Genomic DNA, 26,460 nt, shown 5'->3' with positions numbered 1-26,460 from the left:
TCTGCCACTCAATGAAATCATGGCTGCTCTTTCAACATGTCATTGGACTCTCCACACAGGATTGCTGTGGGCGGAGGCCCAGACAGGTAAAGGGCAACAAGCTCAGGCCTCTGGAAGCATACAGATAGTTGCTGCCGTCGAGAAGTAGGGCTGATCACGCAACCTGGGGAGTTGAGAGGGAGGGGTGGGGAGGAAGGGTTACATTTATAAATCACAAGCAGCTTTATTTAATTCTAATTGGGATTGGGAAAGCAGTTACCTTCAGTCAGAAGCTGCTGCTTAGAATTTTCAATGTTACGCATCTCGAGTTCAAGTCTGGCTGGAGTCTGATGGAACAGAACAGGCAAAGATTACACTGACTGTGGAGTAAAGGCAAGCATTGGCAGAGCAATCCTGTTTCAGGGAGAGAATTATGAGCTTTTGTGTTTCCTTAATTTTCCATGGGTATATTCTTCATTTTCTTGGAGTGTGTTTCTCAATATATATATATATTTAAAGCTCTTTCCCATGTGAATGGGATAATGAGTAGGGCACTAACAGTTAGCCTTTAACCATGGGCTGCCAATCCTGTCCTCCTGTCCTGTTCACAAGGTAATTAATGAAATATCGTGTCAGACTGTACCAGGCAGGCTAAGACCAACAGTTGAATTTATTTCCAAGATATAAAATTATATTGATGCAGAACAATACACCCCAGAAACTAATAGCACAATAGTCAACTACTTCATGCATGATGAACACAAAATAAATAGTTTTCAGGAACTTTGGGATACTTTCATGACCGCTCAACTCCTAAAAAGTTTGGAGTGTTTGTCAGGCCCTCTTCTTTGTTTAGAAGTCTAAAAGGCACTATACAGTGATTGATCTTATCTTCTCCTCTATGTTTTTCAACCTCGCTGGTGTCCTGTGCTATGTAGGCATTAGCTCTCCATCTGGCTTTCTCACATGTTATTATTACATTTTAAACAATTACAGATGAGTTCAGTTATAGTGGCGTGAACACACCACTCCCCTAGTGATAGAACTCTCTGTAGCTCTCCCAGCCTACCCAGGACAGTCATGCATCAACTGTAAGGAAGGAAATGGGTGAAATTCTTGCATTTCTGTAGTGCCATTCATCCCAAAGTGCTTCACAGCCAATGAAGCGTTTTTGAAGTGTAGTCACTGTTGGTTTCAATGTAGAAAATGCAGCAGCCAAATAGCATACAGCAAATAATGGCTAAATAACCTACTCTAGTGATGTTGGTTGAGGGATAAACATTGGGCAGGAAGAACTCCTGCTGCTCTTCTTCCAAGAGACAGGTTAAATAGTGAAAAACTGTTCTCACTGAAGAGAGCATCAAGAACTCGAGGGCACAGATTCAAAATAATTGGTAAAAGAAGTAAAAGTGATCCGAGGATTTTTTTTTTCACCCAGAGGGTGGTTGTAGTCTGAAATGAACTTCCTGAGAGGTTGGTGGAGGTAGGTTTGATCGAGGTATATTCAAAAGGAAATTGGATTGCTACCTGGAAAGAGAGAATGTGCTAGGTTACATGGATAAGGCAGGGGAGTGGGACTAGACAGAAAGCTCTTTAGGAGAGCCAGTGCAGACTCGATGAGCTGAATGGCCTCCTTCCGCGCTGTAAAGGTTCTGTGATTCAAACATCTGTTTAAATTGAGTGCCTGTGGGATATTTGGTTGTGCTGGCCTAGATGTTGTTTTCAAGTCTCTGGAGTGGGGCTGGATCAAAGGCAAGTGTGCTTTTGGATCAGAGGCAAGTGTGCTGCCCACCAAGCCACGGCAGTGACTACATGCAGTAATCTCGCCCTCGGGCTCAGAAGGTTTTCCTGAAGTACTTTTGTTCCATTCACCATTTTACTTACATAAAATTCAGCCATCCATTTGTGCTTTCCTATGAGTTCTTCAAGTTGCTGCTCAAACGCCTTCCTGAAAGTGTTAAAAAGATTGCAGACACTGCAACATTTTCCATTTCATCTAAATGTGTATTTTTCAAAACTTGATAAATGCAGCACAAAGTAATAGTCTAAAGATATATAGACTAGTTACACAAAGCACAGAGCTCTAAAGTGCTGCACTTCACAAAAATAAAACACCATTAGGTACACCTCAGTGGCAGACCTAGAATTTAAGAGAAAGGAAAACAGAAAATGCTGGAAAAGCTCAGCAGGTCTGACATCATCTGTGGAGAAAAAGAGTTGACATTTCGAGTCCGTATGACCCTTCTTCAGAGCTACGAGTTTAAGTGTGGACAGTTATACGATGAGTCAGAGAGTGCGGAAGAGCACTGACTGTATGTGGGGACGATGATGGTGTAGTGGTAATGTCACTGGACTAGTAATCCAGAGGCCCAGGCTCTGGGGGCATAGGTTCAAATCAATTAACAAATCTGGAATTGAAGGCTAGTCTCAGTGATGCTGACCATGAAACTATGTTGTAAAAACCCATCTGGTTCACTAATGTCCTTCCTTTAGGGAAGGAAATCTGCTGTCCTTACCTGATCTGGCCTACATGTAACTCCAGACCCACCCTCTGAAATGGCTGAGCAAGTCACTCAATTCAAGGACAATTAGGGATAGAAAACAAATGCTGGGCTTGCCAGTGATGCACACGTTCCATGAGAGAACAAAAAAATTTAACTTTTAGTAGACAGGTACCGCCTGCAACACTGGTTCTTGTTACCTTTCTCTCCTCCTCTTCAGCTTCTCTTCCTCTATCTGAGTAGTTAATGCTTCTATTCTTTGCTTGCTCTCTCTGCTCACTTTCAGCTGTCTAAACAAATCACACAAAGTACTATTAACATTTTGGGGCCAAGGGAGGATTTCAGCACAGTGCAACCAGAACTGGCTGGCAGTGGCTGCATGTTCTGACGTGATGAGTAACACATTGGATTTGGTCACTTTTTCCATGAGCTATCCATTAGTTGCTCCCATGCCTCTTCCTTTATTAGGCAATCAGAGCTGCTGGATGAGAACGGGCGGGCCAGATAATTGGTGAAAGGCCTTTGCCAAGGAGGTTCCAGGTGGGCGAGCAAGCGAGAATTGCTGGCCATGATTAAACACTAGGAATTTACAACTGAAATTCCTCAGCTGTATTTTGGTAGTGGGGCCCTGCATAGAGTGATGAATTCAGCTCATGGGTAGAGAGTCTGGATGTGTCTGATTCTTGCATACATCAGTAGCGCACAATGCACTCCACAATTCTTTACTCTTTACATCGTGAGGAGGACACCGATTTAAGGCAACTGGAGTTGAGGCCACAATCAGATCAGCTATGATCTTATCAAATGCCGGAGCAGGCTTGAAGGGCTGAAAGGCCTACTCCTGCTCCTCATTCGTATGTTCGTTTGCATGTACATAATTGGCAAAAGAACCAAAGGCAACATGAGGAGAAACCTTTTTCACGCAGCGAGGTGTTAGGATTTGGAATGCACTGCCTGAGTGGGTAGTGGAGGCAGATTCAATGGTGGCTTTCGAAAGGGAATTGGATAAACACCTGCAGGAAAAAGATTAGCAGGGTGACAGGGAAAGGGCAGTGGAAGGAGGACTAGCTGAGTTGCTCTTGCAGGGAACTAGCACAGATATGATGGGGCAAATGGTCTCCTTCTGTGTTGTAGAACCATAGAAACCATAGATCCATAGGAATGTTACGGCACGGAAAGAGGCCATTCAGCCCACTGTGCCTGTGCTGGCTGTAAAATAAAAAATAAAAACTAACTGCCATTCTAATTCCACCTTCTAGCACCTGGTCCATAGCCTTGCAGGTTACAGCATTTCAGGTGCAGATCCAGGTACCTTTTAAATGAGTTGAGGGTTTCTGCCTCAACCATCAAACCAGACAGGAAATTCCAAAACCCACCACCCTCTGGGTGAAGAAGTTTTTCCTCATGTCCCCTCTAATCCTTCTACTAATCACTTTAAATCTGTGCCCCTTGGTAATTGACCTCTCAGCGAGAGGAAATAGGTCTTTCCTCTGTACCCTATTTAGGCTCCTCATAATTTTGTACACCTCAATTAGGGCACCCCTCAGCCTCCTCTGCTCTAAAGAAAACAACCCCAGCCTATCCAATCTCTCAACATAGCTGCAATTTTCAAGCCCTGGCAACATTCTTGTAAATCTCCTCTGCACTCTCTTCAGACCAATTCTGTCCTTCCTGTAATGTGGCAACCAGATCTATACACAAAATTCCAGCTGTGGCCTAACCAGCATTTCATACAGTTCCAACATATATCCCTGCTTTCAAATTCAATACCTCGTCCATTAAAGGAAAGCACTCCATATGCTTTCTTTACCACTTTGTCCACATGCCCTGCCACCTTCAGGGACCTGTGGATATGCACTCCAAGGTCTCTCACTTCCTCTACCCCTCCAAATATCCTTTATTGTGTATTCCCTAGCTTTGTTTGCCCTCCCCAAGTGCATTACCTCATACTTCTCTGGACTGAATTCCATCTGCCACTTTTCTGCCCACTTAACCAGACCATTGACATAATTCTGGAGACAGCAGCTATCCTTTTCACTATCAACTGCACAACCAACTTTTGTGTCATCTGCAAATTTCCCAGTCGTGCTACCCACATTTATATATACAACAAACAGCAAGGAACCCAACACTGAGCCCTGTGGAACACCACTAGAAACTGTTTTCCATTCGCAAAAACATCCATCCACCATTACCCTTTGTTTCCTGTCACTGAGCCAATTTTGTAACTAACTTGCCACATTCCTCTGTATCCCATGGACTTTTACTTTTCTGACCAGTCTGCCACGTGAGACCTTGTCAAATGCCTTACTAAAATCCATGTAGGCAACATCCACTGCACTGCCCTCACCAATCCTCCTTGTTATTTCCTAAGCACTCCATGATTCCCAGAATAGGCCCAATACCATTCCATGATTTCTGCTGATCTCAAGTGGGGTGGCAGTCAAGTTACCACAACGGGCTTGAATAGCCATCTGAAGGGAAGCTGAAATCCATCTGCGGGCGTGTGTACAAATCTGCCAAGGATACCATCAGCCAGTCTGCAATTAAATCATCTGCTAATACTTACTGTCTGCCATCACACCTACTTGATGGGGTCACAGAGCAGAAAAGAAACATGGAATGAAGGCCATGAGCACTGGGAAAGCAGGAAAGGAGCAGAATGAGTTTTCTGTGTGGGCTGGAGGACAGAAACAGGCACTTCTTTGGCTAATCAAAGCAGGTGCTTGGATTAATTTCTAAAAATAAAGGCCGGAATGATTTATTTTAACGGACTGGACTGCCGAGCTGGTTAACTTTTGTTATATTTTACTGTACGGAGATTTGGGTGGCATGATACAGCTTAAATTCAGCTTTCTTCCTTACCTTTCAGTCTGAGCTTGACTCTGTTCATACTGAAAACGCAGCCGCTTCAGATTTGCTGGAAAGGAAGATTGTTGGAAAAGGAGCTGAAAACAACTGCTTAAAGTACTTACATTCGACTCTCCTGCTCCTTTCCCCAGCTTCCACTGCCCTCTTTTAGTTCCCCCTATGTACCGTTGTCCACCAGAATTACAGAATATCTCAAAGGCCTAGCAAATGGAGTATAATGTGGGAACGTGGGAAATTGTCAATTTTGCTAGTGTGTAAGACCTCACTCTATATTTTTATAAAATATGTATATATCAGCATGGCTAATTTATAACATCTTTAAAAAAACTGGAAAAAGGCTTTAAAATGACTGGAGCCATACCTAGCTTTGACTCAAATAAAAGAAACATTCTGGCATTCAGAGAAGCAGACACCTCATTATCTCTAAAGAGATGCTAGTGAACCCCGCAACTGCAGAGGTCAACTCCAAGGGAATTGTACAAAGGCCATTTACATTTTTAAGGCCAGGCCTGTCCAACAGAGACTACCAGTCTAATAGGACAAAGGACCCTGAAACCACTTTTGAAATTATTAATGGTTGAAACATCAACCATCTCAAGAATCCAGACAAAGGAATATACATCCTTTTTCCAAACCAAAGTGGAGAAGTGGGAGTCATATGACATGACTCACCCTTTAGCTGGGAGAACCAGCTACCCTGCCTTGTGGAGCTGCAAAGCAGACTGCCATCTTACATCTGGCAGGCAGCAGCTTGGAACCAGAGCTCTGTCCAGATTTACCTGCAAGCCCACGTCTACACTGTTTCTACTGGAACTTCTCTACTGGTGCCTACAAGACTAATTCATCACTACATGCCCATTCCATTCTGTAAATCATCTCTACTGGAAAAGTGAATTATCCAGTATCAGTCTTCAACCTGCCGACTCTGTGAAAGAATACACCATTGGACTTGGATGCTGGACTCATGTGAAACAGTAATTCTTTATTCTGTGGGTTTTGTCCTGTCAACCCCTTTCTTTTTCTATGCCCCTTATTTTACTGTATGAGTGAAAAGGAAGGCTATGTTGCAACCCCTCCTCTCAGGTTTGAGTGTGTGTGAATATACTATTCAACTGTGTTTACCCTATCTCAAGTTTGCTGTGGAGTTGTTAATAGAAATTGGATCACACCAAAACTGAGGAGTTGGGAAAACTATATCACCACTTATAAAGAGGGAAATCAAAATTAGAACGCCTTTCTGTTTATGGGCGGGTGGTGTTAGAAGAAATCAGGGCTGTTTAATCCCCCTTCTGTCCATAAAAGCCAGGAAAAATAAAAAAGCATTTTAACTAAATGATGAGAAATTGCAGAGCTCTGAGATGTAGAGGGGATCTAGGTGTGCTGGTGTATGCATCACAAAAGTCTAGTATGCAGGTACAGCAAATAATTAGGAAAGCTAATAAAATGTTATCATTTATTGCGAGGGGAATTGGATACAAAAGTAGAAAGGGTATGCTTCAGTTGTGCAGGGCACTGGTGAGACCACATCTGGAGGACTGTGAATGGTATTCTTATTTAAGGAAGGATGTGAATGCGTTGAATTCAGTTCAGAGGTTTACTAGACTAATATCTGGATTGGTTGGGTTGTGAGGAGAAGTCGGACAGGCTAGGCTTGTATCCACTGGAGTGTAGAAGAGTAAGAGGTGACTTGGTTGAAACATATAAGATCCTGAGGGGATTTGACAGGCTGGATGTTGAAAGGACGTTTCTTCTTGTGGGGAAATATAGTACTAGGGACCACTGTTTAAAAATAAGGAGTTGCTCACTTAGGACAGAGATGAGGAGAAATTTTTTCTCTTAGAGGGTTATGAGTCTTTGGAACTCTCTTGGAAGAGGAGTCTTTGACTATTTTTTAGGCAGAGATAGATTCTTGATAAGCAAGTGGTGAAAGGTTATTGGGGGTAGGCAGGAATATGGAGATGAGGTTATAATCAGATCAGCCATGATTTTATTGAATGGCAGAACAGGTTCAAAGGGCTGAGTGGCCCAATCCTGCTCCTAATTGCGTATGTTTGTATTTTCAGCCTGGTAACTTGCTGTCATGATCCAAAACAGATGGTCATTTGTCAGAGGGGGGGTGATCACAAACACACACCTGCATGGTAGCATTCTTACACAACATAACACACAGCAGACGTCACTGAAACTAGCAGTGGTGCTCAGAAAGGAAGAGTTTGTCTTTTGATTTCCCCTTTATTACATTACCAAAAGCCTCAGGCAGTTATGAATATCTACTGAAGTATGATTACTCAGCTGGCAGCCAATCCTCACACAGCAAAGTTCTTTAATCACAAAAAAATACACCCAGATAAACTGGCCCTGGTGGTTGATGGAGAAATGTCGGCCAGGGCAATGTCAAATATATTTTCCCCTCTTCTTTCTGCATTCCAGAGAGGCCATTCCCTCTATCCCCTTCCCACAGGAGATGCAACAGCCGACCTTCCTTCCCACTGTACAGGGGGCTAAACGCCCTTTCTAAGTGAGACAGTGATTTTCTTCTATGTCTTTCACTTAGATGCATTTGCTGCTCACAGTGCAGCCTCTTCTATATTCGGGAGACCAAACACAGCTTGAGTGACTGCTTTGTGGATGATGCTGCTGTTTATTTAATCTTTCCTGCCTTCACAGACCTTCCCTTTTGTTCTTTCCTCATCCCCCCGCCCCACCAACTTTCCTTGCTCCTGGACTGACTTAAAACCTGCTAAATCGGTACCACATTCCTGCTCTGAGGAAAGGTCACAGACCTGAAAAGTTAAATATACAGCAGAACAAATTCCTGCTCCTTAAATCGTGCCACGGGATCTTTATCAGCTATCTGCACAGGCAGATGTGGGCTTTTATTTAATGTCGCATTCAGAAGGTGGTACATCCATCAAGGCAGTGCTCCATACTGCACTGAAATATGTTGGGGCTTGAATTCATTCACAATCCACTGACTCAGTGAAAATGTGGCGCTTGTGTAATAGGGAAATTTTTTGGATGGTTGCCAACATTAGAATACGAACTATTGTTCAGAAAGTACATTAATGGTTTGAAAACACTTTGGGACATCCTGAAGTCAGGAGAAAGAGGTACTGTAGAAATTCAGGCTTTTTTTCCTTAACTCAAGTGATTTCTAATGAATAATAGAGGCACAAAAGGAATTCTTTTAGGAGGGAAAGTTTAGCCCAGCTGTCATATACCAACTGAAAGGGTTTTTCAGGAGAGAAGTATTGCCCCCTCTCCACACACCGGGAGGTTGTTCTTACCATACAGGAAGTGCTAGGCAGTCACTTGGGAGCTGCCGATAACGACTTGATGAGGGACTTGCCCTGACAGAATGGAAATCCACAAGGTTTCACATACCATCACTCAGTGTAGCAGCATTCCTGAGACTAGAGACTAGTCCTGCCACTTTGCTTGGGATTGTGGGTCTCTGTAAAAGTTTGGCAATGCCAGGTGATTTAAAAAACCAAAGGTGGCACATAACTGTGAAAGAATACCTATGATAGCCGCTGATGTGCTGCACTCTTTACAGTTTTCTCCTCTAACTCTCAAAACATTGCCAAATACTAAAATACTCCACAGATACTGCCTGACCTTGAGTATTTCCTGTATAAAATACTCCATAGATACTGCATGACCGTCTGAGTATTTCCTGTATAAAATACTCCACAGATACTGTCTGACCTGTTGAGTACTTCCTGAGTATTAACTGTATTAAATACTTCACAGATACTGTCTGACCTGTTGAGTACTTCCTGAGTATTACCTGTATAAAATACTCCACAGATACTGACTGACCTGCTGAGTATTTCCTGAGTATGACCTGTATAAAATCCTCCACAGATACTGGCCAGAATTTTCCTGTCGGTGATTTGGGGGCGGAGCCCGCTTGCCGACGGAAAAATGACGCGGGATGACGTCAGGAGGAACCCCCGATGTCATCCCAGTCCCTTTAACTATTCAGGAATGCGGGCGGACAGCGAAATCAGCTGATTTCGCTGTCCGCCCGCCGACCTGTCAATAGCCAATTAAGGCCATTGACAGGCTAATTAAGATCATTAAAGGCCTGCCCGTCCAACCTTAAGGCTGGCAGGCAGGCCAGGTAATACATGAAACCTCATCCACTGGCGGGATGAGGTTTCATGTCCATTTTTAAAAAGTGTAATAAAATTTATGTCGTTTTTATTAACATGTCCCATCTCGTGTGACATTGTCACATGAGGGGGACATGTTAATAATAATTTTATTTCCCTATTTTTTAACTTTTGTACACTGTCACTAATCTCCCTGAGACAGCACTTTGTCTCAGGGAGCAGTGCACTCTTTTGTGCCCATGTGCTAAAGAGCGCACTTTGACAGCTGGGGTTTCCCTCCATCCCCTCACAGGGAGCGCATAGCGTTTCCTGTCGGGCAGGCCGCTGAGCGGACCTTAATTGGCCCGCCCACTCAAAATGGCGGTGGGCCCCGTTTCGGTGGTGGGGGTCGGCTGTCTGCCCACCACCAAGCCGGTGGGGCCTGCAGACCCACTAAGGGCAAAATTCTGCCCACTGTCTGACCTGTTGAGTATTTCCTGAGTATTAAGCGTATAAAATCCTCCACAGATACTGCCTGACCTGCTGAGTATTTCATGAGTACTAACTGTATAAAATACTCCACAGATACAGTCTGACTTGCTGACAATTTCCTGTACTGCCTGTATAAAATACTCCACAGATACTGTCTGACCTGTTGAGTGTTTCCTAAATATTATGCATATAGCATACTCCACAGATATTGTCTGACCTGCTGAGTATTTCATGAGTACTAACTGTATAAAATACTCCACAGATACTGTCTGAACTGCTGAGTATTTCCTGAGTATTATGCGTATAAAATCCTCCACAGATACTGTCTGACCTGCTGAATATTTCTTGAGTATTACCTCTATAAAATACTCCATAGATACTGCCTGACCTGCTGAGTATTTCCTGTATAAAACACTCCACAGACACTGCCTGACCTGCTGAATATTTCCTGAGTATTACCTGTATAAAATACTCCACAGATACTGTCCAACCTCCTGAGTATTTCTTGAGTATTATTCATATAAAATACTCCATAGATACTGTCTGACCTGCTGTGCATTTCCTGAGTATTAACTGTATAAAATACTCCACAGATACAGTCTGACTTGCTGACAATTTCCTGTATTACCTGTATGAAATGCTCCACAGATACTGTCTGACCTGCTGAGTATTTCCTGAGTATTATGTGTATAAAATACTCCACAGATACTGTCTGACCTGTGTATTTCCTGAGTATTATGCATATAAAATCCTCCACAGATACTGTCTGACCTGCTGAGTGTTTCTTGAGTATTTCCTCTACAAAATACTCCACAGACACTGCCTGACCTGCTGAATATTTCCGGAGTATTAACTGTATAAAATACTCCACAGACACAGTCTGCCTTGCTGACAATTTCCTGTATTACCTATATAAAATACTCCACAGATACTGTCTGACCTGTTGAGTATTTCCTAAGTATTATGCGTAAAAAATACTCCACAGATACTGTCCGACCTCCTGAGTATTATGCATATAAAATACTCCATAGATACTGTCTGACCTGCTGAGCATTTCCTGAGTATTAACTGTATAAAATACTCCAGATAGTCTGACTTGCTGTCAATTTCCTATATTACCTGTATGAAACACTCCACAAATACTGTCTGATCTGTTGAGTATTTCCTGAGAATTATGCATAAAAATTACTCCATACTGTCTGACCTGCTGACCATTTCCTGAGTATTATGTGTATAAAATACCCCACAGATACTCTCTGACCTGCTGAGTATTTCCTGAGTATTATGTGCATAAAATAATCTACATATACTGTCTGACCTGCTATTTCCTGAGTATTATCTCTATAAAATACTCCACAGATACTGTCTCACCTGCTGAGTATTTCCTGAGTATTATGTGTATAAAATTCTCCATAGATGCTGTCTGAGTATTTCCTGAGTATCTGTCTGTACAGGGGTGCTGCTTTGGGTGAATAGAGTGCAAAGTGGGAGTTTGGTGTATGAGGGAGTTCAGTGAGGGAGTTGCTCCTTTCTTTTTCTACTTTTTTCAGCCTTGATTAATTGGCCCTGACTTCAGTACAAAGGAGAAGGTTGATTGGCGAGTAACTGGTAATTATATACTTATTCTGATTGTAATAAATAGCTTGTAAAGTTACGGTATGGCAGGTCAGCACAGCCGAGTGGAATGTGCGTCCTGTAGTATGTGGGAAGTCACAGATGCGTCATGTATCCTAGATGAGCACATCTGCAGGAAGTGTCACCGGCTGCAGAAGCTTAAGAGCCGGGTTTCAAAACTTGAGCAGCAGCTGGAGTCACTGTGATGCACCCACGAGGCAGAGAACTATGTGGATAGCATGTTTAGGGACGTGGTCACACTGCAGGTTAGGAGTGTACAGGCAGAGAGGGAATGGATGACCACCAAGCAGTCTAAGAGAACCAGGCAGGGAGTGCAGGAGTCCCCTGAGAGGATCTCGCTTGTTAATCGGTTTTTGTTTTGGATGCTGGTGAGGGCGATGGTTTCTTAGGGGAGTGCAGCCCAGACCAAATCCGTGGCACCACAGAAAGAAGGAAGAAGAGTGGAAGAGCATTGTGATGGGGTATTCGATAGTCAGGGGATCAGACAAGTGTTTCTATGGCAGTAAATGTGACTCCAGGGTGGTGGGTTGTCTCCCAGTGCTGGGTCAAGGATGTCACAGAATGGCTGCAGGACATCCTTCTGGGGAAGGGTGAACAGCCAGAGGTCGTGGCCCACATTGGTACCAACGGCATAGATAACAGGAGTGATGAGGTTCTGAAGGGAGATTTTAGGAAATTAAGAAGGAAATTAAAAAGCAGGACCTCAAGAGTAATAATCTCAGGATTACTCCCAGTGCATGCACGAGTAAGCATAGGAATAGGAAGACTAATTGATTGAACACGTGGCTGGAGAATTGGTGTAGGAGGAAGGGCATCAGATTGCTGAGGCAGTGGGACCAGTTCTGGGGCAGGTGGGACCTGTACAAGCTGGACGGGTTACATCTTAACAGGACTGGGACTGATATACTCGCAGGGAGATTGGCTAGTGCTGTTGGGGAGGGTTTAAACTAGCTTTCAGTGGGATGGGAACCAGAGGGTTAGCTCAAATTGGAAAGACCTAAAGCTGGTACAGGGAAGTAAAAAAGTAGCAAGTGAAATAGGAAGGCAGGCGAAACAAAGGCGAGCATCAGCTAAGCTTAGAATGCGGAATAAAGTCAAAGCACTAAGTTAAGAGCACACTACCTGAATGCATGCTGCATTCGCAACAAGGTAGATGATTTAAAGGCACAAATAGAGGTAAATGGATATGATCTAATTGCCATTACAGAAACGTGGCTACAGGGTGACCGAGACTGGGAACTGAATATTCAAGAATATTCAACATTTAGGAAGGGCAAGCAAAAAGGAAAAGAAGGCGGTGTAGCGCTGATAATAAGGGTTGAGATCAGTACATTAGTAAGGGAGGTTCTCAGATCGGAAGAACAAGATGTGGAATCTGTTAGGATGGAAACAGCAAGGTACAGCAAACATTGGTGGGAATTGTTTATAGGCCACCAAGCAGTGATGGTAGGGTGCGGCACGGTATTAATCAGGAGATGAAAGAGGCATGTAGCAGGGGTAATACAGTAATAATTGCCGGAATATTGTCAGAGCCCATAGCCGTTGCAGTATCTTTGAAGAGACCCTAACGGCCCACCTGTGGACTGCAGAGACCAAATTCAAAGAGAACTATACAAAGGTCTTCTGCATTTCAGACCCCGAGCTGACCAACCAGAGTCCATTCATCTGCTAGGACAAACAACTCGGCAACCCTCCTTTCAATCCTTAATGGGTGAGACAATTAACCACCTTGGGGACCCCAGACAACGTGAGGCAGTGGTGTAGTGGTACGGTCACTGGACTAGCAATCCAGAGGCCCAGGCTAATAATTTCGGGATCTGGGTTCCAATCTCACCATGGCCAAGAGTGGAATTTGAATTCATAAAAATCTGGAATTCAAAGTCTAATGATTTTTTCATTCATGGGATGTGGGCATCGTTGGCTAGGCCAACATTTACTGTCCATCCCGAACTGCCCCTTGAGAAGGTGGTGCTGAGCTGTCTTCTTGAACTGCTGAAGTCCATGTGGTGTAGGTACACCCATAGTGCAGTTAGGGAGGGAGTTCCATGGTTTTGACCCAGCAACAGTAAAGGAGCGGCCGATATATTTCCAAGTCAGGATGGTGAGTGGCTTGGAGGGGAATTTTGAGGTGGTGGTGTTCCCATGTGTCTGCTGCTCTTGTCCTTCTAGGTGGTAGAATTCACGGGTTTCGAAGGTGCTGTCGAAGGAGCCTTGGCGAGTTGCTGCAGTGCATCTTGTAGATGGTACACACTGCTGCTACTGTGCGTTGGTGGTGGAGGGAGTGAATGCTTGTGGATGGGGTGCCAATCAAGCAGGACTGCTTTGTCCTGGATGGTGTCAAACTTCTTGAGTGTTGTTAGAGCTGCACTCAACCAGGCAAGTGGGGAGTATTCCATCACACTCTTGGCTTGTGCATTGTAGCTGGCGGGCAAACCTTTGGGAGTCAGCAGGTGAGCTACTCGTCGCAGGATTCTTAGCCTCTGACCTGGTCTCGTAGCCACAGTATTTATATGACCGGTCCAGTTCAGTTTCTGGTCAATGGTAACCCCCAGGATGGTGATAGTGGAGGATTCAGTAATGGTAATGACATTGAATGTCAAGGGGAGATAATTAGATTCTCTCTTGTTTGAGGTTGTCATTGCCTGGCACTTGTGTTGTATGAATGTTACTTGCCACTTATCAGAGCAAGTCTGGATATTGTCCAGGTCTTGCTTCATTTGGACATGGACTTCTCCAGTATCAGACCAAAAACCATGGAAAGTTTCACTCTGATTCCCATTGGCTCCAGTTTTGCTAGGGCTCCTTGATGCCACACTTGGTCAAACGTGGCCTTGATGTCAAGAGCAGTCACTCTCACCTCACCTCGGGAGTTCAGCTCTTTTGTCCATTTTGAACCAAGGCTGTAATGAGGTCAAGAGCTGAGTGGCCCTGGCGCAACCCAAACTGAACGTTAGTGAGCAGGTTATTGCTAAGCAAGTGTCGTTTGATAGCACTGTTGATGACCCCTTCCATCACTTTACCGATGATCAAGAGTAGACTGATGGGGCTAAATTTGGCCAGGTTCGATTTGTCCTGCTTTTTGTGTACAAGACATACCCAGGCAATTTTCCATATTGCTGGGTAGATGCCAGTAGCTGTACTCGAGCAGCTTGGCTAGGGGCACGGCAAGCTCTGAAGCAAAATATTGCCAGGGCTCATAGCCTTTGCAGTATCCAGTGCCTTCAGCTGTTTCTTCATATCACGTGAAGTGAATCGAATTGGCCGAAGACTGGCATCTGTGATGCTGGGGACCTCTGCAGGGGGCCATGAAACCATTGTTGATTGTCGTAAAAACACATCTGGTTCACTAATTCCCTTTAGGGAAGGAAATCTGCCATCCTTATTTGATCTGGCCTACATGTAACTCCAGGTCCTACAGAAAATTGGAGAAGGAATGAGAGCAGATGAGCCACCCAGCATTGACCTAGGCCCCAGAAATGACGACGGCAAACTCAGCCCTGCAAAGTCCTCCTTCCTAACACCTGGGGGCTTGTGCCAAAATTGGGAGAGCTGTCTCCCAGACTAGTCTAACAACAGCTTAACATAGTCATACTTACAGAATCATACCTTACAGATAATGTCCAAACACCACCATCATCATTGGGTATGTCCTGAACCACCAGTAGGACAGACCCAGCAGAGGTGGCAGTAGAGTGGTATACAGTTGGGAGAGAGTTCCTCAACATTGACTCCAGATGCCATGAAGTGTCATGGCAACAGGTTAAACATCGGCAAGGAAACCTCCTGCTGATTACCACCTATCACACCCTCCCCCCTACCCCCCCACTCCCCAATCGCCCCGCCTCAGCTGATGAATCAGTTCTCCTCCATGTCGAACACCACCTGGAGGAAACACTGAGGGTGGCAAGGGTGCAGAATGTACTCTGGGTGGAACTTCAATGTCCATCACCAAGAGTGGCTCGGTAGCACCACTACAGATGGAGCTGGCCGAGTCCTAAAGGGCATAGCTGTTAGACTAGGTCTGCAGCAGGTGGTGAGGGAATCAACAAGAGGGAAAAACATACTTGCCCTCATCCTCATCAACTTGCCTGCTGCAGGTGCATCTGTCCATGACGGTATCGGTAGGACTGACCACCGCACAGTCCTTGTGGAGACGAAGTCCCGTCTTCGCATTGAGGATACCCTCCATTGTGTTGTGTGGCACTACCACTGTGTTAAATGGGATAGATTTCGAACAGATCTAGCAACTCAAGACTGTGCATCCATGAGGTGCTGTGGGCCATCAGCAGCAGCAGAATTGTACTCAACTACGATCTATAACCTCATGGCTTGGCATATCCCCCACTCTATCATTACCACCAAGCCGGGGGATCAACCCTGGTTCAATGAAGAGCGCAGGAGGGCATGCCTTGAGGTGTCAACCTGGTGAAGCTAAAATACAGGACTACTTGCGTGCCAAACAGCATAAGCAGCAAGCAATAGACAGAGCTAAGCGAATACACAACCAACAGATCAACCTAAGCTCTGCAGTCCTGCCACATCCAGTTGTGAATGGTGGTGGACAATCAAACAACTCACTGGAGGAGGAGGCTCCACAAATATCCCCAACACATCAGTGCAAAAGATAAGGCTGAAGCATTTGCAACAATTTTCAGCCAGAAGTGCTGAGTGGATGATCCGTCTCGCCTCCCCCAGAGATCCCCAGCATCACAGGTGCCAGCCTTCAGCCAGTTCGATTCACTTCACGTGTTATCAAGAAACAGCTGAAGGCACTGTATAGTGCAAAGGCTATGGGCCCTGACAATATTCCAGCAATAGTACTGAAGACTTGTGCTCCAGAACTTGCCGCACCCCTAGCCAAGCCGTTCCAATAGAGCTACAACACACCCTGCTATGTGGAAAAGTGGCCAGGTATGCCCTGTGCACAAAAAACAGGACGAATCCGACCTGGCCAATTACTACCCCATCAGCCTACTCTTGATCATTGGTAAAGATGGAAGGGATCATCAACAGCGCTATCAAGTGGCACTTGCTTAGCGATAACCTGCTCACTGACGCTCGGTTTGGGTTCCCCAAGGGTCATTCAGCTCCTGACCTAATTTACAGCCTTGGTTCAAACATGAACAAAAGAGCTGAATTTCAGAGGTGAGGTGAGAGTGACTGCCCTTGACATAAAGACAACATTTGACAGAATGTGGCATCAAGGAGCCCTAGCAAAACTGGAGTCAATGATAATCAGGGGGAAAATTCTCCGCTGGTTGGAGTCAAACCTAGCACAAAGGAAGATGGTTGTGGTTGTTGGAGGTCAATCATCTCAGTTCCAGAACATCAATGCAGAAGTTCCTCAGGATTTTGTCCTAGGCCCAACCATCTTCAGCTGCTTCATCAATGACCTTCCTTCCATCATAAGATCGGAATTGGAGATGTTTGCTGATGATTGCACAATGTTCAGCACCATTCGTGACTTCTCAGACACTGAAGCAGTCCATGTCCAAATGCAGCAAGACCTGGACAATATTCAGGGTTGGTCTGACAAGTGGCAAGTTACATTCACACCACACAACTACCAGGCAATGACCATCTCCAACAAGAGAGAATCTAACCATCGCCTCTTAATGTTCAATGGCATTACCATCACTGAATCCCCCACTATCAAAACCCTGGGGGTTACCATTGACCAGAAACTGAACTGGACCAGCCATACAAATACTGTGGCTACAAGTGCAGACCAGAGGCTGGGAATCCTGCGACGAGTAACTCACCTCCTGACTCCCCAAAGCCTGTCCACAAGGCAGAAGTCAGGAGTGTGATGGAATACTCTCCACTTGCCTGGGTGAGTGCAGCTCCAACAACACTCAAGAAGCTCAACACCATACAGGACAAAGCAGCCTTCTTGACTGGCTCCCCATCCACAAATATTCACTCCCTCCATCACCGACACACAGTAGCAGCAGTGTGTACCATCTACAAGATACACTGCAGGAATTCACCAAAGTCCTTCAACAGTACCTTCGAAACCCATGACCTCTACCACCTAGAAGGATAAGGGCAGCAGACACATCGAAACACCACCACCTGGACGTTTCCCTCCGAACCGCTCACCATTCTGACTTGGAAATATATCACCATTCCTTCACTGTCGCTGGGTGAAAATCCTGGAACTTCCTCCCTAACAGCACTGTGGGTGTACCTACAACACATGGACTGCAGCGGTTCAAGAAGGCAGCTCACCACCACCTTCTCAAGGGCAATAAGGGGTGGACAATAAATGCTGGCCTAGCCAACGACACCCACATCCCATGAATGAATATAAACTAAATAACGAGGTGTCTAAGTTCCTTCGAAACTGCCAGGTAGCTCCTTTTGTTCAGGGGTCACTGGCAGACATAGATTCAGCCATGTTAAAAAGTCTTTGTTCAGTTTTTAAAATCTTAGTAATAGCACTGAGGGCATGTATATCTATTTTATAAAAATATACAGGGTGAGGTCTTAGTCCCTTCACAAAAGGAAGGGAAGAAGGAAGAGAGGAGCATAGAGGAGGAGAAGGACAAGGAAGGGAGAGCATAGGAAGGGAGGAAGGGAGGATGAAGGTGAAGAAGGAGGAGGAAAGGTGGAGCTGGAAGGCAGTAGAAAGCTGGAAAGCGGAGGGGACTGAGGAGGGGAATGTGGAGAGGAAGGGCAGGTTGGAGGACGGAGGAGGAAAGGTAGAGGGAGGATTGCAGATGTGACCTTACATGTGCATAGGAACAAACCATATTACCTACAGTGAACTGTGCAGCAGTTCTGCTTCAGCAGCAAGGCTGCGACAGCTAGAGTAGCACAAACTGGGATCCAGAACTAGGTCACACGCTACATTGCCTGTGCCTCTGAAGGTGACTGTGGCCCTGAATTTCTACATCTCCGGGTCATTCCAGGCTACAGCAGGTGAGATCAGCAATGTCAGATCATACCTGCAACTGGCAGGTTGACAGGTACATTCTTCATTCAGTGAAACAAGTGAAATGCATGTTCACTGTTCTCCAATCTGTTGATCTATTCTCAGCCAATTTCCTCTCACCTTCCTTGGTGTTGCAGTTCCCCTCCAGGTGAAAGATTTCCTGATTTACTATTGAGAAACAGAAGTGGCATTGTAACACAGTGACATTCAGAACGCTTCAAAGATAAAAGAGATTGTGCATTGATCAGTCATCATTACGGGCCAACAACCCCCTCCCCGGTTCCATAGAAAAGCTCCAACAATCTCAAGGTAAAGGTACCACGGGCCTGGACAGGGCAGGAGCTGGTGCTGTATGATTGAGTGCACTGCCTCTTTATTTGTGCGAGGGAACCAATCAGCTTTCCGGATCCTGATCTCTGGGTCCTCCTACGGATAGGACATATGCACGGGTGCCCAAGTGCAAAGTGATTGGGCTGAGCCTGAGCTCCGGATGTTCCCCACAGACGAAGTGCCTGTTGGCACACACATTAAAATGGAAAGGTGGGCACTTGGTACAGGAGGACACCAGTGAAACAGCCTAGCAAGTGCCAGTCAGGGACTGAGAGGGAAGGAAAACGAGAAAAGGATAGATGTTTGGAGGATAGGTTTCTGTCTTGACCCACTGACATTCTCATTCAAGCTTCTCACCAGGTTAGGGTGAATTTTACCAGGCTTGGGCAGCAGAGATGGGGGTTTGGGTTGGAATGGGAGGAATCTCCCTTCACAGTTCCACTTAGGGTGACTCCTTGGTGAAGGAGAGAGGGTGGTGTAATGGTAATGTCACTGGTTTACTAAATACACACCCTGATTACTGTTCAATTGATAAATCTGGAATTAAAAGCTACACGTCAGTAATGATGACCATTAAATGATTATTGTGTGTTGAAAAAATCCATCTGGTTCACTAACACCCTTTAAGGAGGAAAATCTGCTGTCCTTACTTGGTCTGGCCTACATGTGGTTGACTTGTAACTGCCCTCTGAAATGGCCAAGCAAGCCAAGGACAATATGTGGTAATGAATGCTGGCCTTGCCAGAGATATCCACATCCCATGAAAGAATCAATTTAAAAAATGTTAACCCTGCAGCATTGATTGAGCGCAAGAAATAACTTGCACTGTCCTACCCTCCACATTGAGGTGTGTATTTTTGAGGAAATTAAGATGCTTTGCACCAAACCAATTGAGCACAAAATGTACTGAGAGCGATGAACCTCTGGGAGTGACTGGTTAAGAGAAAATTATCTAGTCTAAGAGATTTCAGTGGGAGCTGTAAATCACAAGAGCCTGAGGGTTATACCTATCTCCTGACTCGCCCGTCCTTAGGTAACCTTTGGGAAATTCCTATCCTCCACAGTGTGCTTTTAACCACAGTTTTTTTTTTCTATTTTGGAAGCAGTTAGGCCAGCAACCTACAATGTGGCAGTGGCTGTGACATGGCCACCAGCAAACTGCTATCACACACACACTGCACATTCCTGAGAAATAGGTCGCGGTTGTTTACCTGAAACGTTTTAATGGCCTTGCCAAGTGTTACATGTGGGAAGAGACGTTGAAGTATGAATGCATTACACAAAAGCTGCTTACTAACCGCCGCACTGTCCTGCCCTCCCACTGGAAATCTCACCAAAGGGGAAATTGTACATACGTACACTCATCAAGTTCCTTTTCCATTGCTCCTCGGTGTGCCTGCAACTTCTTCAGTTCCTCATCGTTCACCCTTTTCTCTGAAATACATGTGCAAGTGAGAGTGAGCGTCATCGGAGGCCATGCTCAACGGACAGCAACTTTGGTATTTGGGAACTGGAGTTTAATTTGGTTGGGGGAGGAGGGGTTAGTTAGGTTCACTGCTAGTTGAAGAGAGGGGCATTTTCCTAAACATTTGGTACATTATCCAGCTTGACCGGCTGACTTAGAGTGGGGAGTCCAGGGTCTGGTAACGGGCGAGTTAGCTGCAGGGTAAAGCTCCTTCTGCACCACGCCAACAAGGTGCTACCTACCACCCCAACTTCAGCCCACTGCACCACTGTGACCGTATTCATTTATCTACAGCTGGCATTCTGGAAGAGATGACAAACGTACAACTGAATGAGGAGCAGTTTTCTGCTCCAAGATCATTATCTGTCAGCTTCTAACAACAGTTGCCTGAAGATAGCAGACAGTGTTACAATTTCAACTTGTAAGTTTGGACTCGATTTCACCAAAGATCAAAGGCTAGTGTCTAACCAATTTTTGAAATGATTAATTGTAGTTTTTCTTCTCCCTGCTCTTTAACTGGGTTTTCAACCTCTTTCATATGGTATCACACAATTCTCTATCCTGGAAACTGGGCTGGGCTGCTCATCTGCCAACATAGCTCTTAGCTCTTCAGAAGTGTGATTCTGCTGCTCAGGTATCATGGGGAGGGGTTTTAAAACCCCCCCCTCCCCAACAAAAAAAATGGATGGGCTTGGAACGGGTGAGATGTGCAAATTTTCGAAAATCTCCATCCCGATTCCAAATTGCCCACTTCCAGTTTTAACGGAAACAGGGCAGGAGGGTGGTCAGCCAATGTGTTCTTAGGAGGTGAGGCAGGTTGGTCATTTACATATCATAGGGCAGAATTTTCTGCCTGTTGGGCGGGTGGGCCCAACCCAATCTCCGGCGGGCGGGGAGCCGATCCCTGCCGGAGAAGCGGGCTGTGCCGCCATTTTACGTGGGCGGGCCAATTAAGGCACGCCCAGCGTGACGTGCGGCAGGAAGCGCTACACGCTTCCTATGCGGGCGGGGGGATTCCCCAAAAGCGAAAGAGCGTACATCTCCCTGAAGCTAAGTGCTGCCTCAGGGAGATCGTTTCCACTTTTAAAAAGATTAAAAATAGAGAAAAAAAAAAATTCCCAAACATGTCCCCCTCATGTGACAATGTCGCATGAGATGGGACATGTTCATAATTTACAGAATAACTTTATTAAACATTTTAAAACCCTGCATGAAACCTCATCCCGTCGCTAGATGAGGTTTCATGTTTTCTCTATTTGCCGCCAGGGCTCCTGGCTGACCTGCCAACCTTAAGGTTGGACGGGCAGGCTCTTTAATCGTTTAAATGATCCTGTCAATGGCCTCAATTGGCCATTGACAGGTCGGCAGGCCCGCAGCTGATTTTGCTGAGCCCCCGCCTTCCTGAAAATCTAAATGGGGCGGGATGACATCGGGGGTTCCACCCGACGTCATCCTGTGTCATTTTATGCGTCGGCGAGCGGGCCCCGCCCCCTGCTCGCCAACGGCAAAATTCTGCCCATAATGTGGCCGGTGTGCCTCAGATTTAATCTGCCTTCCAGCTTTAACCTTGGTCCAGGGCCTGGGAAAATCCAAGAGCTGAAAGGGGGCGAGGGCTGCTGAGTGGAAAAGGTCAGTGTCTTTACAGCACTGTTTGTGGGTCAAGGAGCGGGAGGGATTCCTCCCCACACGTAACTGCTTCCCCACCTGTTAGAGGCATCCCTACCACCCCTCCCCCCCGACCTCCACCTCATCCCAATCGGATGTCCTGGGATCCAAAAATCCCTGTTGAAGTGGAGCAATAGGAGGCATTTTTTAGACGGTGGCGGAGTGGTAATGTCACTGGACTAGTAACCCAAAGGCCCAGCCTAACGGTCTGGGGGCACGGGTTCAAATCCCACCACGGCAGCTGGTGGAATCTAAATTCAATAAATAAATCTGATATATAAAAAAAACTGGTCTCAGTCACAGTGACCATGAATCAACCAAATGGTTATTTAAAAACCCATCTGGTTCACTACTGACCTCTAGGGAAGGAAACCCGCCACTCATATCCTATCTGGCCTACGCGTGACTCCAGACCCACAGCAATGTGGTTACCTCTTAGCTGCGCTCTGAAATGGAACTAGCAAGCCACTCAGTTCAAGGGGCAATTAGGGATGGGCAACCAACGGTGGCCTCACCAGCAGCGCCCACCTCCCATGAAAGGACAACGACGATAGATAATGTCATATTACCTTCAATTAAGGTCTTGATTTTTTTCACAATTTCTCCAATTTGGGGTTCCACTTTCTTCCCTAAAACACAATTTTTGACATTAATTAGAAACAGGATCACTCTGGGGAGGCAGGGAGCGGCCGTGGAGCCGACTGCCCCCCCACGATCGGCTGCGTGCTGCCATTTTGCGCGGGCAGGCCAATTAAGGGCCGCCCAGCGTGACGCGCACTCTGATGCGCTCATCACTACCTGTGCGGGTGGTTGGGGGAGGAGGGAGAATCGGGGGCCTGCACTCTTTCGTGCATGTGCGCGGAAGGGCGCAGAAATCTCCCTGAGGCACGGAGCTGCCTCGGGAGGGGGGGGGGGATTAATTTCATAATGCGAGCTTTAAATAAAGAAGCTAAAAAAAAAAAAATTCACTTCCACGTGTCCCCTCACGTGACAGCGTCACACGCAGCTGGGACACGTCTTTGAAATGTTCGAAAAATATTTATTAATGTTGCAAAACTTTCACGAAACCTCACCCTGCCCGTGGATGAGGTTTCATGAAAAATGCAAAGGCCGCTTGGGCTCTTTGTTTGTCCCCCACCAACCTTGAGGTTGGACGGGCAGCCCTGTCATTATCTTTAATTGGTTGATTAGTCGCCTTTGACAGTTCGGCGGGCGCGCAGTTGATTCCGGCACGCGCCTGCCGAGTGGAAGATCGGAATGGCGGCCCGCCTCTGCGCGCCGGACAGTCTGAAGCTTTGGAACTCTCTCTCCCCCCCCCGCCGCTGAAGGTTACAGATGCACCATCGTCAAAGACATTGAAGGCTTGGGTGGGCAGACTTGTTTTTTTGGTCTCCCGGGGAATCGAGGGACACGGCGGAGGCGGGGGTGGAGGTGGGGGTGGGGTGGTGATGGGGTGAGGCGGGTGGGAAAGCGGGGTCGAAGCCCAAGGTCAGCCGCGTCCGCACTGAATGGCGGAGCGGGCTGGACAGGGCGCCAGGCTGGGCGTGCTGTGGAGGAGAAGCTTAGGGAAGGCCGCATGGAAGACATTGAAGGGTTTTGGCGAAGTAGATAAGCAGACCCTGTCTCCAATGGCCGAAGGGTTCCAGGGGTTTAAGGCGATTGGCAAAAGCAGGGGGGGGGGGGGGGGGCGGGGAGCAACGTGAGGTTATTTTTAATGCCGCGAGGGTGGTTAGGGTTTGGGACGCAATGTCAGATAGGGTGGCGGACGCAGATTTAACATTCAAAAGGGCATTGGGTAAATCCCAAAGGGATTGCAGTGACTTGGGGAGGTGGGTGGTGGTGGCGGGGGGAAGTGGGGCCAATCGGGCTGCTCTTTCGGAAGGGCTAGCACTGGATGCGGTGGGTCGAGCGGCCTCCTCCCGCGCCGTCGCCGAGCCTCCCTCTTCTCGCCCTGGCTGTCCATACCCAGCTCCAGCTCGGTCAGCAGCCCCGGTGGGTCGTCCAGCGCCGGGGTGGTTTCCTGGCGGCCTGCTGGAAGAAAGTGGGAGAATCAGTCAAGGAAAGCGGCACCCGGCGAGGCGAAAGCGCTGGTGGTCCACGTGTCGCTGCCAGGGGTGGGGGGGAAGGGTAACCAATTCGGCGCTGCCGACCGGGCCGTTGCCCGCGAGGGACGGGCAACAGTGACCACGCCTCATTGCCAATGGCGGCTCCCTTCTAAAGGAAAAACCCCAAGGGGCGAAAAGGGGGGAAAGATTCAATCCCGGGTCCTTCCAAACCACCCCAATGCTCCCCCCCACCCGACCCCAAACCCGCGCTCCCCCCCACCCGACCCCAAACCCGCGCTCCCCGCCACCCGACCCCAAACCCGTGCTCCCCGCCACCTGACCCCAAACCCGTGCTCCCCGCCACCCGACCCCAACCCGCGCACTCACCCCCCACCCCCGCGCTCCCCCCCACCCGACCCCACCCCCGCGCTCCCCCCCACCCGACCCCACCCCCGCGCTCCCCCCCACCCGACCCCACCCCCGCGCTCCCCCCCACCCGACCCCACCCCCGCGCTCCCCCCCACTCGACCCCACCCCCGCGCTCCCCCCCACCCGACCCCACCCCCGCGCTCCCCCCCACTCGCGCACTCTGCCCCCCCACACGACCCCACCCCCGCACTCTGCCCCCCCACACGACCCCACCCCCGCACTCCCCCCCACCACCCCCGCACTCTGCCCCCCCACACGACCCCACCCCCGCACTCCCCCCCCCACCACCCCCGCACTCCCCCCCCCACCACCCCCGCACTCCCCCCCCACCACCCCCGCACTCCCCCCCCACCACCCCCGCACTCCCCCCCCCACCACCCCCGCACTCCCCCCCCCACCACCCCCGCACTCCCCCCCCCCACCACCCCCGCACTCCCCCCCCCCACCACCCCCGCACTCCCCCCCCCCACCACCCCCGCACTCCCCCCCCCCACCACCCCCGCACTCCCCCCCCCCACCACCCCCGCACTCCCCCCCCCCACCACCCCCGCACTCCCCCCCCCACCACCCCCGCACTCCCCCCCCACCACCCCCGCACTCCCCCCCCCACCACCCCCGCACTCCCCCCCCCACCACCCCCGCACTCCCCCCCCCACCACCCCCGCACTCCCCCCCCCACCACCCCCGCACTCCCCCCCCCACCACCCCCGCACTCCCCCCCCCACCACCCCCGCACTCCCCCCCCACCACCCCACCCCCGCATTCCCTCCACACCCTACCCCCCCACCCAACGACCCCACACCCTAACCCCCCCCACACCCTAACCCCCCCCCACACCCTAAACACCTCCCCCCCCCCACACCCTAACCCCCGCCCCCCCCCCAAAAGCCAAACCGATGACGCCGCCGTTAAAAAGAACACGTCAATTCCTTCAATCCTGGGCATTAGTGTCAGACGGAATTTCAAGATGGTTTTTTTGGGGAAGGTTTGTCCAGCTTTCCGAGGCTGAGGGCTAAGATCAGGTGGGTTAATTGGAAAGGGCTAGTACGGTCAGGACGGGATGAATGGCCCTCCCTCTCTGCGGTGGGGTTCGTAATCGAATTATTTCTGCTCCTTATGTGTAGGAATTGGTCAGAAATATGATTTTTCCCCCCACTCATTGTCCTCCTTCCCCGAGGTTGAAGGCCCCTCACCCACTGCCGCCATCTTGTCTTCACTCGGAAAGCCCCAGCGACCGTTGGAATTTGAAAATAAAGCGGCGGGAGCCGATCACGTGCCGCGCGCCCGCGGGATTGGGTGGGGGGGGGGTGCGGGGGGAGATGCACGTGGCTGTTGAGCTCTGGGCGATGCCTGAGTGAGTGGACATTGGGCGGCGGGGGGAGGCGTGAACGTGAGGGGGCGGGGGCTTGTGTTGGGTGGGGCGGAGCTTGTGCTGGAGAGGTGGGGCTTGTGTGCATGGGGCGGCCTTTTGGGGGCGGGATGGGGCATGCGCTGGTAAGGGGGGCGGTGGCTGTAGCGATAGGGGGCGTGGCTTGTGTGGGAGGGGGCGTGCCTGGTGCTTGGAGGGCGGGGCCTGTGCTTGGGGACGGGGGCTGGTGTGGGGAGGGACGGGACTTGTGTGGGTGGGGCGGGGCTTGTGTGGGGTGGGGCGGGGCTTGTGTGGGGTGGGGCGGGGCTTGTGTGGGAGTGGGCGGTGCCTGAGTGGGAGAGCACGGTGCCTGAGTGGGAGGGTGGGGCTTGTGTGGGATGGGGCGGGGATTGTGTGGAATGGGGCGGGGCTTGTGTGGGATGGGGCGGGGCCTGAGTGGGAAAGGGCGGGGCTTGAGTGGGAGAGGGTGGGGCTTGAATGGGATAGGGCGGGGCTTGTGTGGGGCGGGGCGGGGCTTGTGTGGGGCGGGGCTTGTGTGGGGTGGGGCGGGGCTTGTGTGGGATGAGGCGGGGCTTTTGTGGGAGGGGACGGTACCTGAGTAGGAGAGGGCGGGGCTTGTGTGTGAGTGGGCTGTGCCTGTGTCGG

The 26,460-nt window shown here is 48.6% G+C and overlaps 1 protein-coding gene across 6 annotated transcripts in view; it reads right to left on the bottom strand.

Annotated features, from left to right (window-relative positions):
• The window catches only part of LOC144672878 (synaptonemal complex central element protein 1-like), a 37,189-nt gene extending 11,381 nt beyond the window's left edge, over positions 1–25,808 (bottom strand). For 2 of the 6 annotated variants that reach the window (XM_078534876.1, XM_078534878.1), the window contains exons 1-6: positions 22,542–23,108; positions 20,202–20,276; positions 18,633–18,680; positions 5,346–5,400; positions 1,864–1,927; positions 260–326 (exon numbers count right to left, since the gene is read on the bottom strand). In XM_078534876.1, the coding sequence (XP_078391002.1) occupies positions 260–326; positions 1,864–1,927; positions 5,346–5,400; positions 18,633–18,680; positions 20,202–20,276; positions 22,542–22,764 (532 nt within the window). In that variant the 5' untranslated portion in view covers positions 22,765–23,108. Of the gene's footprint in view, positions 1–259; positions 327–1,863; positions 1,928–2,680; positions 2,771–5,345; positions 5,401–18,632; positions 18,681–20,201; positions 20,277–22,541; positions 23,109–23,937; positions 24,004–25,639 lie in introns of those variants that run through there. The other 4 variants (XM_078534875.1, XM_078534874.1, XM_078534877.1 and 1 more) reach the window with 4 other exon arrangements.
• Between the last annotated feature and the right edge of the window lie 652 nt (positions 25,809–26,460).

The sequence above is a fragment of the Cetorhinus maximus genome, unplaced genomic scaffold (genome assembly GCF_964194155.1).
Source record: "Cetorhinus maximus unplaced genomic scaffold, sCetMax3.hap1.1 HAP1_SCAFFOLD_138, whole genome shotgun sequence".
NCBI lineage: Eukaryota > Metazoa > Chordata > Chondrichthyes > Lamniformes > Cetorhinidae > Cetorhinus > Cetorhinus maximus.
Note: the sequence above shows the minus strand (reverse complement) of the source record. Positions and strands in the feature narration are given on the sequence as shown.